Below are 12,758 nucleotides of genomic sequence, written 5' to 3' on the forward strand. Positions count from 1 at the left end.
TCTGTTTTTATAGCAGGCTTATCCTTAGCATTTCATTAATCTTGTGGCAAGGAGGCTTTACATTTTATGCAACTGAAATTTTGGGGCTTCTCCTATAGCATGCTGGCAAGGGTATTAATTACCATTTTTGAGTCACTGAGGTACAAGGATGACATAATAATCTTGAATTCCTGATGTACAACAGAACCTTATAGGATGACAATTTAAGAGAAAATGGTACCTATGAAAACGTGTTTATATAAATAATAATTGATTTTTTTGGTTTTGTTAATTCACTCTTGATACCAGGTACTCTGGCTTTCAAGTGTACATTCAGATAAAAAAATATGTAATTAGTATCTTAGAGAAGGAATCATATAGTCTATAGTTCCTTCTTGCAGATCTTACACCAAACGTGAATTACTAAAAATTTCCAGTATCTTTAACTTCTTACGTTAACTTTCTCCTATTTGTGTCTCCTCAGTGTGTCTCTTCACTATCAAAAAAAAGAGAACTACCCTCAAGCCCCCCAAAAGGGAAAAATTTAAACATGCAAAAAGTAATTGTGCTCTGGAACAACATACGTCATGTACAGCTTCCAAAAAGATGGTATTTAAAATTCTCAGTTTCTTGGCAAGCTACTTTTAAAACAAGTATAAGTCAGATGCAGAATGTGTGTGTCTTTGTGATAAAAAGCATTTCAAAAAATTCAAATACCTAAATACCAGGTTAAGAGGACTGTTATTAAAGTTTAATTTAAGCAGCTATTGCTTTGTTTCAACTCCTGGATTTGTCAGGGGCTGCCAACAGTACCACATCTAGTACACACAGTGTGTTCATCATTGTATGTCTAGTATATCCATCAGTGCCTGGTGCACAGCAGATGTTTATTAAGTAATTGTTACACTAATAACTGACTGAATTTGTGACACATTAACCAGTCAATAATTATTAAGTAATTGTTATATTCTTTAGAAAAGCACAGGCCATTTATATTTTTCAATATCTATGTCTGGAAAGTTTCTTTAATCTATTACTGAGCACCACAGATGTTTTTATTGTAATCAGCAACACTGAATGGAAACATAATACAGAAAAGACTAGATAAAGTAGATTACCCAACAAGGGAGGGTAACACGTTGGTGGGAGTTAAAAATCAAACATGAAGGATATAATGGAATTTTAACCAGCTCTGTCCCTTTTGATTAGTTATTCATAATAAAGTAAGTAACTGCTGAATGGAAAATTCAATGCAAATGATATGCAGGCAGAAGAAAGAAAAAGGTAATCTACAAAACCACTATTGTCAATTCCTCTGAAGGCTCTTGTAGTGAAATCTATCCAAAAATGTCATTAGGACAACCTGGTAAGTACTACCTCTGCAGTGAGTAATATACTCATGTATTTGCCATCTAATTTTAGCTGGACTGTTCTTCATATCTGATAGATGAAAATCAAGTGGAAGATCATTGTAAGACAGCAGTAAGATTAACCGTATTTCACTGATATTCAAAACTGAGATACTGGATCTAGCATCATGGTTTTTAGCATATTCTGTATTTTTGGTAAGAAAATTATCTTTGAGAATGCAGACTTAAATACTGGTATTAGGAGAAACGAGTCATTCTGTTGTGGGAATCTCACTTCATATTTTTAGCTTTGAGCTAACAAACACAGGGCTGTTTAGCACACTCATGGAAATAACAGGTCATTCAGCCTAAATACAGACTGTGTGACTGATACCTACTACTGCTACTACTGGGGGGTTTGGTGGAGCGATGGTACCAGACAGTGACACTATGGAGGGAGTCTGGAAACGGAAAATACAAGAGAGAACACACCCTTTGGAAAACTTCCGAGACCTATCCCGTTCCACCAAAGCTCCGAAACTGACTTCACTCAGAGTATAGAGAAACAAATACCAGGAGAAACTCTTCTACACAAGCCAGTGTTTCTCAGACTAGGCAAGGGCCTGCCAATAGTAGTTGGCCAGCACACTAGGGTAGTGGTTTAGCCGTGACCCTGAATTCAGAGCAGAAAATGACTATTTATTGTACACCCTGCCCTCTTCACTATGGAGGCTGTGGATCATGTGCCAGGAACAAAGGCAAGTTAGATTTACTGGGGCTTTTCTAGACCAGGCAGATGGCAAGCTTTTCTGGTTCAGATCACTTCTGTGGGGTTATGCCAAAAACATGCTCATACTACCTATGTTCGCCTAAGCTGCCTCTCCCCTCACCTCCCCCTGCCCTCCAACCAACCACTGAAACATTTCCTCAAAACCTCTAGAGTCCTGAGGGGACATGTGAAAATCACTAGTTTAGATTAACCCTCAACCAATGAAAGAATTCCTTGTATAGAGTCCCTGACAGCACTTGTAGTGCTGCACCTCGTCCCAGGGGAATTTATTCTTTCATTGGGCAGATCTGACTGTTAGGATTTCCCAATGTCAGCTTCAAATCTGCCTCCTTCCTACCTTCTTCTTTTGGTTCCAGTTATGCCTCTTAACATTGCATAGCACAAATCTTGTGCTATCTATCCCTTTTTCTCTAATTAAATATTATTCATCTGTCAACACCCATCTCAAATCCTACCTCTTCTGTGTTACCTGCCCTAACAACTTCTCCCAGGGGTCTCTGTGTCCTCTGGGTTCCTTAAGTATTATGTATACTTGTGTGGATCATTCCTTGGCATTTATGCTTTAAGGCCTTAGTTATTTTTGGCTCTCTTGAGGCCTTCCTAACAAGAACATATTCTCCTTGAGGCCTGGATAGTCTCAGTCTTTTTAAAATGTCCATTTCTACATCCCTTCAACATGTTGCATTGGGTAGATAACTATATACAAGTGTGCACAGGTTCTCCATGGACTGGTCCTAACCACAATTATTTTGCTTTCTTCCTACCACATTTCCTCACAAAAAAACCTCCACTCTAATCTAATCCAACTGCCAAATTATATCCTAGGTCTTCCTCCTTTGCAAATAACTTCTTTCTATCTCAACCTCTCTGCCTCTAGGTCAGAGAATATTATTCTAGGGTACATGAACTTCTGGAAACTGTGCACAAAAATGTGTATTTTTTTTTTTTTTTGTGGGAGAGAGGGTTTCACACTTTCATATACAATCCTCAAAGGGTCCCAAGACCCCTTACCAAAAGATTAAAATCCACGGTTGTAATGTTTTTGGTTTTGTCTGCTCAACCAAGTCTCTTTTTTAGAAGATCAGCTTATGCTCCTGGACCAGTGAACCTTCTATATGGGGGAGGACTTTTCAAGGCTCTGAACTATATGTATCAATTTCTATGCCATTAATTTGACTGATTTATTTTGTACCTTGTGAAAACTATAAAATTAGTACCTTCACTGTGATATAATTCTTCTGTTATTTAATGTTTCATGATTGCAAACTCTTCAGATAGGTTCAGTGCCTTTTGTTACATGTATTACCTTGTATGAAGCAGGTACTCAAAAATAATACTCTGGACACACATAAAGATGTTGAATCATCTTCAAATTAATCAGTGTATAGAAACTGAATCCTAAAGGTATATATCATAGTCGTGATGTTGTTGGAGCTGGGCAAAATGCCACAGTTAGCTGCCACCTCACCTCTGCTTTACGAATATTTTCTCTAGCTTCATCTATTTTCTGTTCCAACTCTGCTCGGCTTTGTTCTGATACTGCAACTCCATGACATTCCAGATCATCTAGTACCTATTAAAGAAAATAGGGAAATGATGACTACTTTTTTTTCCTCTATTTTTTCTTAAGTGACTAGTGTATTTAGGTAATTTACTAGGTTTTAGTGACAAGTGGCCACGATTCCTTTTTTAACCTTTAATTTTTTCACTTATTTGTTAATTATAAAAAAACAAACCCTTGATATAATTACAAAATTGCAAAAGTAGCAGAAAGTCCCTTCACCCCTTTCCCCTATGGCAACAGCTTATATAACTATACTACAATATAAAAACCAGGATATTGACATTGGTACAATCTACAAACCTTATTTGGATTGCATGTTTTGATATACATACTTTCAATTTTTAAAAATTACATGAATATATTGTTATAAAACAACAACTAATATAAAATGGCACATCCCATCAATTTACATGTATTTTTCCAAACTACTGCTTGTGTATTTCTACATACTTGAAGTTTTATTTAAAATGATCTGAAAAATAGATCTAAAATGAGATCTATCATCCCTTCAATGTGTCTAAGCACACTGTTTATGATTGTACAAATAGACTGACTTCATTCTCTAATCCATAGATTCAACAGTTTAGCTGTACCATTTTTTACTCTTTTTCTACTATTTGAGTTTTCAAATTTCCCAATATTATAAATAGTACTGTACAAACAACCTTGTTAATGACTCTTTGAACACATATAGGAATATTTATTTAAGATAAAAATACAGAAGTGAAAACTGTGTATTTTAATTTAAATAGTCATTGCTGAGTTGCCCCCCAAAAATTATACCTCGTCTTTTACTAGTACTGTGTGAGAGCATATTTTTCTGTATCTTACCAACATTAAATACTGTCAATCTTTAAAATTTTTGCCAAGATCATCTCATTTCAATTTTACTTTCTCTAATAGCATCATTTCATATGTTGGTCATCTGTATTTATTTCTATTTTTATAAATGGACCGTTCATAGCCTCTATCCATTCTTCTGGTTTTTTTTTTTGTCTTTTTGTTACTTATTAAACATCTTTCTAGATATTAGTCCTTTATCTGTTATGTCAGACGTGCCAGAGGCGTCAGAAGTGCCTGGGTGGCTCAGTTGGTTAAGCATCTGACTCTTGGTTTCAGTTCACATCATGATCTCACGGTTCATGGGTTCAAGTCCTGCATCAGGCTCCATGCTGCAGTGCGGAGATTCTCTGTACCGCCCCCCTCTCCTGCTTGAGCTCTCTCTCTCAAAATGAATAAATATTAAAAAACAAACACAAATGTCTCATTCTATTCCTTTTCTTGTAACTTTTTAAAGTTCTTTAGTTTTACAGAAATGTTTATTTTTTATGTGGTCACATTTATTGGTTTCTTCCTTTATGGGTTCTGGGTTTTGTGTCTTGCTTAAGAAGTCATCTGTAGGGGCGCCTGGGTGGCTCAGTCAGTTAAGTAATTGACTCTTGATTTTGGCTCAGGTCATGATCTTGTGATTTGTGAGATCAAGCCCTTGTATTGGGGCTCCACACTGGCAGCGTGGAGCTTGCTTTGGGATTCTCTCTCTCCTTCTCTCTTTGCTCCTTCCCCACTCGTTCTCTCTCTCAAAATAAACACTAAAAACAAGTCATCTTAATATACCAAAAATATTCTATATTTTCCAGGTTTTAATCATTTGTGTTTAGCACATGTCTCTTTAATTACTCTAAATTTATTTTGTATTACAGTGGAAGGGAGGACTCTAACTTTATATTTTTTCCCCAGATGCACAGACAATTGTTCTAATACTATTTACTGAATAAATCCTTCTCCCAAAGATTTGAAATGCCATGAACAATTTTATTATGAAAAATTTCAAATATACTCAAAAGTAAAGAGCCTAGTATGCTGAACTTCCAATATACTGATCATCAAGATTCAACAGTCAGCAAGATTTTTCTACATCTACATTGCCTAGTCTTTTTTTTTCTTGGTTAGATTATTTTAAAGCAAATTTCAAACATGTCATTTCACTCCTACATGCCTTATTAGAAGTCTCTGAAAATATGAACTTTAAGAAAAAATAAAACTATAATACCATCAACAGACCTACTAATGAGTCCTTTGGTAGCCTTACTATGCTGTTCATCACGAAATTTCTTTGGCTCTTCAAAATGACTTTTTTATGGTTGGTTGGTTTCAATCAGTATCTAATGGTCCATATGCATACAGATCATTTTTTTAAATATATTTGTTAAATTTTGTATAATACCAGTTTTAATTACTATGGTCATTATTGTATTTCAGTATGTGCTAAGGCACATAAGTCTCATTATTGTTGTTCTTGGCTATTCCTGCACATTAAAAAAAAAACCCAGAAACATTTTTAGAGCCAGATTTTTAAATTCCTTTGAAAATATCTTTTTAGGGGTACCTGGCTGGCTTAGTCAGTAGAGCGTGTGACTCTTGATCTTGGGGTTGTTAAGTTCAAGCCTCATGTTGGGTGTAGAGATTACTTAAAAATAAAATCTTTAGGGGCACCTGGGTGGCACAGTTAGTTAAGTGAGTCTTGATCTTGGCTCAGGTCAAAATCTCATGGTTCATGGGTTTGAGCCCCACATCGGGCTCTGTGCTAATGGTTTGGAGCCTGCTTGGGATTCTGTCTCTCTTTCTCTCTGCCCCTCCCCCACTTGTGTGTGCTCACTCTCTCTCAAATAAAACTTAAAAAAAATTTAAAAAAAGAATGTAAAATAATTACTAATTTAAAAAATAAAATCTTAAAAAATCTTTTTTAGTGTTTATTTTTGAGAGAGTGAGTGAGCAAGAGAGAGAGAGACAGAGAGAGAGAGAGAGAGACAGAGAGAGCGCACTAGTGGAGAAGGGGCAGAGAGAGAGAGGGAGAAACAGAATCTGAAGCAGACTCCAGACTCTGAGCTGTCAGCACAGCGGCCGACGCGGGGCTTGAACTCACAAACTGTGAGATCATGACTTGAGCCAAAGTCAGAGGCTTACCCGACTGAGCCACCCAGGTGCCCCAATAAATAAAATCTTTTAAGAAATAAAAATATCTTTTTGGTTTCATTGGGATTGCATTGAAATTACAAATAAATACAAAAATCCACATTTTTTGGCATCTCTCCACAATTACTCAGGTCATCTTATACGTTCATTGGTTAAAAAAAAGTCTTCTTACAGGTCATATTTCCCTGGTAATTCATCAGTATTTTACTGCTATGGTGAATTTTTTTTTCTAATTGCATTTTGCAATTTATTATTTCTAGTTACTAAGAAATCTAATGATTTCTGTGATAGTGTTAAATCTCTTCACCTTATTGAGCTGTTATTATGTCTGTTTGACAGTTGGGTCACATATTTTGGGGAGTCCACAATCACATCATCTATAAATAATGACAGGTGTACCTTTTCCTAATATTTAAACACTTTATTTTTCTTTCATTAATGTACTGACTAAATCTTATGACACTAAAAACTAGTGGTGATGATGGGTACTGTTTTATTATTTTACCATTTTAGTAGGCAGAATGGCTTCCAAACATGTCCACACCCTAATTTCCTGAAACTGTTTATATGTAAAATATAATTTACACTTATATTAGCGTTATAGACCTTAAGATAGGGAGATTATTCTGGATTATCAAAGTGGCTCAATCTAATCATTATGACACCTTATAAGCACAGAACTTTCTCCAGCTGGTATGAGAAAAGAGAGGGGCCAAAAACAAGTCAGGGAGATTCCAAGCATGGGAAGGATTCAATGCATCATTGCTGACTCTGAGATGTACGAGCCCATGTAGAAGGACCAGAGAGAGTAGCCTCTAGGAGCTAAGGGTAGCCCCTAACTGACAGCAAAGAAGCAGGGACCTCAGTCCTACAGTTATTAGGAACTAGATTGTGACAACAATCTGAATGAGCATGGAAGTGGGTCCTACTCCAGAGGATTTCGGCCTTGCTAGAGCCTGAGCAGTAAAATCAGCCAAGCCCACCCAGACTTCTGATCTACAGAACTGTGAGATGAGAAATTTGTACTGTTATTTTAAACTACTAAGTTTGTGGTAATTTGTTATGGCAGATATAGAAAACTAATACAACCAACAAGTATAATGTTTGCAGTAAGTCTCAGGAAGATATCCTTGTTAGGATGAAAAGTTCTTTATCTTGCTGGCTGTGAATTCTGTTTTACTTATCTATTTTTAATTTTTTTTAATGTTTATTTATTTTTGAGAGAAAGAGACACAGAGCAAGTGGGGTAGGGAGAGAGAGAGAGGGAGACAGAGAATCAACTTAACCAACTGTGCCACCCAGGCACCCCTTGAGACACAGAATCCAAAGCAGCTTCCAGGCTCTGAGCTCTCAGCTGTCAGCTGGAAGCCATGGACCATGAGATCATGACCTGAGCTGAAGTTGGACGCTTAACTGACTGAGCCACCCAGATACCCCTGTTTTATTTTTGAATCATTAAGAGATAACAAGTTTTATAATATGCTTTTTTGGTAACTATAAAATAATCATAGAAATTTTCATCTTTACTTGATAAATGCAGTTTATTATACTGATAAATTTTCTACCGCTGAATCATCCTTGCACCCTAGTCATGTGCTTAAAACATGGCTAGATTCGTTTTTATTAAAATTTATTTAACATTTTTACAAGTTTGTTACATCTTTGTTAAAAATCACTGGACTATATATGTGTGTGCCTATTTCTAGACTCTATTTTGTTCTATTCATCTGTAAGTCCTTTATTTTTTTTTTTAAAAAACATTTATTTATTTTTATTATTTACTTTTAAAAGAGAGAGGGCACAAGTGAACGAGGGGCTGAGAGAAACCCATGAGGGGCTGAAAGAGAGAGACAGGGGGAGAGAGAGACAATCTCATGCTGACAGCGCGGAGCCCGAAGCGGGGATTGAGCTCACAAATTGTGACATCATGACCTAAGCCGAAGTCAGGGGCTTAACTCACTGAGTCACCCAGGCGCCTCCTGTAAGTCTATTCTTACACCAATACTACAGTATCTTGATTTTTGTAGTTTTATATCTTGAAATGAGGTAGAGTAAGCCCTCCAATTTTATTCTTTTTTTCTAATATATGAAATTTATTGTCAAATTGGTTTCCATACAACACCCAGTGCTCATCCCAAAAGATGCCCTCCTCAATACCCATCACCCACACTCCCCTCCCTCCCACCCCCCATCAACCCTCAGTTTGTTTTCAGGTTTTTAAGAGTCTCTTATGCTTTGGCTCCCTCCCACTTTAACCCTTTTTTTTTTTTTTTTTCCCTTCCCTTCCCCCATGGGTTTCTGTTAAGTTTCTCAGGATCCACATAAGAGTGAAAACATATGGTATCCGTCTTTCTCTGTATGGCTTATTTCACTTAGCATCACACACTCCAGTTCCATCCACGTTGCTACAAAGGGCCATATTTCATTCTTTCTCATTGTCACGTAGTACTCCATTGTGTATATAAACCACAATTTCTATATCCATTCATCAGTTGATGGACATTTAGGCTCTTTCCACAATTTGGCTATTGTTGAGAGTGCTGCTATAAACATTGGGGTACAAGTGCCCCTATGCATCAGTACTCCTGTATCCCTTGGGCAAATTCCTAGCAGTGCTATTGCTAGGTCATAGGGTAGGTCTATTTTTAAATTTTTGAGGAACCTCCACACTGTTTTCCAGAGTGGCTGCACCAGTTTGCATTCCCACCAACAGTGCAAGAGAGTTCCTGTTTCTCCACATCCTCGCCAGCATCTATAGTCTCTTGATTTGTTCATTTTGGCCACTCTGACTGAGGTGGTGAGGTGCGTGAGATGATATCTGAGTGTGGTTTTGATTTGTATTTCCCTGATGAGGAGCGACGTTGAGCATCTTTTCATGTGCCTGTTGGCCATCTGGATGTCTTCTTTAGAGAAGTGTCTATTCATGTTTTCTGCCCATTTCTTCACTGGATTATTTGTTTTTTGGGTGTGGAGTCTGGTGAGCTCTTTATAGATTTTGGATGCTAGCCGTTTGTCCGAAATGTCATTTGCAAATATCTTTTCCCACTCCATTGGTTGCCTTTTAGTTTTGTTGATTGTTTCCTTTGCTGTGCAGAAGCTTTTCATCTTGAGGAGGTCCCAATAGTTCATTTTTGCTTTTAATTCCCTTGCCTTTGGGAATGTATCAAGTAAGAAATTGCTGCGGCTGAGGTCAGAGAGGTCTTTTCCTGCTTTCTCCTCTAGTGTTTTGATGGTTTCCTGTCTCACATTCAGGTCCTTTATCCATTTTGAGTTTATTTTTGTGAATGGTGTGAGAAAGTGGTCTAGTTTCAACCTTCTGCATGTTGCTGTCCAGTTCTCCCAGCAACATTTGTTAAAGAGACTGTCTTTTTTCCATTGGATATTCTTTTCTGCTTTGTCAAAGATTAGTTGGCCATACGTTTGTGGGTCTAGTTCTGGGGTTTCTGTTCTATTCCCTTGGTCTATGTGTCTGTTTTTGTGCCAATACCATGCTGTCTTTTTTTTTTTTTTTTAATTTTTTTTTTCTTCAACTTTTTTTTTTTTTATTTATTTTTGGGACAGAGAGAGACAGAGGATGAACAGGGGAGGGGCAGAGAGAGAGGGAGACACAGAATCGGAAACAGGCTCCAGGCTCCGAGCCATCAGCCCAGAGCCTGACGCGGGGCTCGAACTCACGGACCGCGAGATCGTGACCTAATACCATGCTGTCTTGATGATGACAGCTTTGTAGTAGAGGCTAAAGTCTGGGATTGTGATGCCTCCTGCTTTGGTGTTCTTCTTCAAAATTACTTTGGCTATTCGGGGCCTTTTGTGGTTCCATATGAACTTTAGGATTGCTTGTTCTAGCTTCGAGAAGAATGTTGGTGCAATTTTGATTGGGATTGCATTGAATGTGTAGATAGCTTTGGGTAGTATTGACATTTAAACAATATTTATTCTTCTAACCAATGAGCACGGAATGTTTTTCCATTTCTTTATATCTTCTTCAATTTCCTTCATAAGCTTTCTATAGTTTTCAGCATACAGATCTTGTACACCTTTGGTTAGATTTATTCCTAGGTATTTTATGCTTCTTGGTGCAATTGTGAACGGGATCAGTTTCTTTATTTGTCTTTCTGCTGTTTCATTATTAGTGTATAAGAATGCAACTGATTTCTGTACATTGATTTTGTATCCTGCAACTTTGCTGAATTCATGTATCAGTTCTAGCAGACTTTTGGTGGAGTATATCGGATTTTCCATGTATAATATCATGTCATCTGCAAAAAGTGAAAGCTTGACTTCATCTTTGCCAATTTTGATGCCTTTGACTTCCTTTTGTTGTCTGATTGCTGATGCTAGCACTTCCAACACTATGTTAAACAAAAGCGGTGAGAGTGGACATCCCTGTCGTGTTCCTGATCTCAGGGGGAAGCTCTCAGTTTTTCCCCACTGAGGATGATATTAGCTGTGGGCTTTTCATAAATGGCTTTTATGATGTTTAAGTATGTTCCTTCTATCCCAACTTTCTTGAGGGTTTTTATTAAGAAATGATGCTGAATTTTGTCAAATGCTTTTTCTGCATCGATTGACAGGATCATACGGTTCTTTTCTTTTATTAATGTGTTGTGTCACGTTGATTGATTTGCAAATGTTGAACCAGCCCTGCATCCCAGGAATGAATCCCACTTGATCATGGTGAATAATTCTTTTTATAAGCTGTTGAATTCGATTTGCTAGTATCTTATTGAGAATTTTTGCATCCATATTCATCAGGGATATTGGCCTGTAGTTCTCTTTTTTTACTGGGTCTCTGTCTGGTTTAGGAATCAAAGTAATACTGGCTTCATAGAATGAGTCTGGAAGTTTTCCTTCCCTTTCCATTTTTTGGAATAGCTTGAGAAGGATATGTATTATGTCTGCTTTAAATGTCTGGTAGAATTCCCCAGGGAAGCCATCTTGTCCTGGACTCTTATTTGTTGGGAGATTTTTGGTAACTGATTCAATTTCTTCATTGGTTATGGGTCTGTTCAAGCTTTCTATTTCCTCCAGTTTGCATTTTGGAAGTGTGTGGGTGTTTAGGAATTTGTCCATTTCTTCCAGGTTGTCCAGTTTGTTGGCATATAATTTTTCATAGTATTCCCTGATAATTGTTTGTATCTCTGAGGGATTGGTTGTAATCATTCCATTTTCATTCATGATTTTATCTATTTGGGTCATCTCCCTTTTCTTTTTGAGAAGCCCGGCTAGAGGTTTATCAATTTTGTTTATTTTTTCAAAAAACCAACTCTTGGTTTCATTGATCTGCTCTACAGTTTTTTTAGATTCTATATTGTTTATTTCTGCTCTGATCTTTATTATTTCTCTTCTTCTGCTGGGTTTGGGGTGTCTTTGCTGCTCTGCTTCTATTTCCTTTAGGTGTGCTGTTAGATTTTGTATTTGGATTTTTCTGGTTTCTTGAGATAGGCCTGGATTGCAATGTATTTTCCTCTCAGGACTGCCTTCGCTGCATCCCAAAGCATTTGGATTGTTGTATTTTCATTTTCGTTTGTTTCCATATATTTTTTAATTTCTTCTCTAATTGCCTGGTTGACCCATTCATTCTTTAGTAGGGTGTTCTTTAACCTCCATGCTTTTGGAGGTTTTCCAGACTTTTTCCTGTGGTTGATTTCAAGCTTCACAGCATTGTGGTCTGAAAGTATGCATGACATGATCTCAATTCTTTTATACTTATGAAGGGCTGTTTTGTGACCCAGTATGTGATCTATCTTGGAGAATGTTCCATGTGCACTTGAGAAGAAAGTATATTCTGTTGCTTTGGGATGCAGAGTTCTAAGTATATCTGTCAAGTCCACCTGATCCAATGTATCATTCAGGGCCCTTGTTTCTTTATTTACCATGTGTCTAGATGATCTATCCACTGTTGTAAATGGGGTATTAAAGTCCCCTGCAATTACCACATTCTTGTCAATAAGGTTGCTTATGTTTGTAATTGTTTTATATATTTGGGGGCTCCCGTATTCAGCATAGACATTTATAATTGTTAGTTCTTCTTGATGGCTAGACCCTGTAATTATTATATAATGCCCTTCTTCATCTCTGGTTACAGCCTTTAATTTAAAGT

The 12,758-nt window shown here is 37.1% G+C and overlaps 1 protein-coding gene across 4 annotated transcripts in view; it reads right to left on the minus strand.

Annotated features, from left to right (window-relative positions):
- FCHSD2 (FCH and double SH3 domains 2) overlaps positions 1 to 12,758 on the minus strand; it is a 302,350-nt gene that overhangs the window by 32,567 nt on the left and 257,025 nt on the right. For 3 of the 4 annotated variants that reach the window (XM_049619346.1, XM_049619338.1, XM_049619355.1), the window contains exon 12: positions 3,587 to 3,691. The exons of the other annotated variant lie outside the window; for it this stretch is intronic. In XM_049619346.1, the coding sequence (XP_049475303.1) occupies positions 3,587 to 3,691 (105 nt within the window). The remainder of the gene's footprint in view (positions 1 to 3,586; positions 3,692 to 12,758) is intronic. 4 annotated transcript variants of the gene reach the window in all.

The sequence above is a fragment of the Panthera uncia genome, chromosome D1 (genome assembly GCF_023721935.1).
Source record: "Panthera uncia isolate 11264 chromosome D1, Puncia_PCG_1.0, whole genome shotgun sequence".
NCBI classification, from domain to species: Eukaryota; Metazoa; Chordata; class Mammalia; order Carnivora; family Felidae; genus Panthera; species Panthera uncia.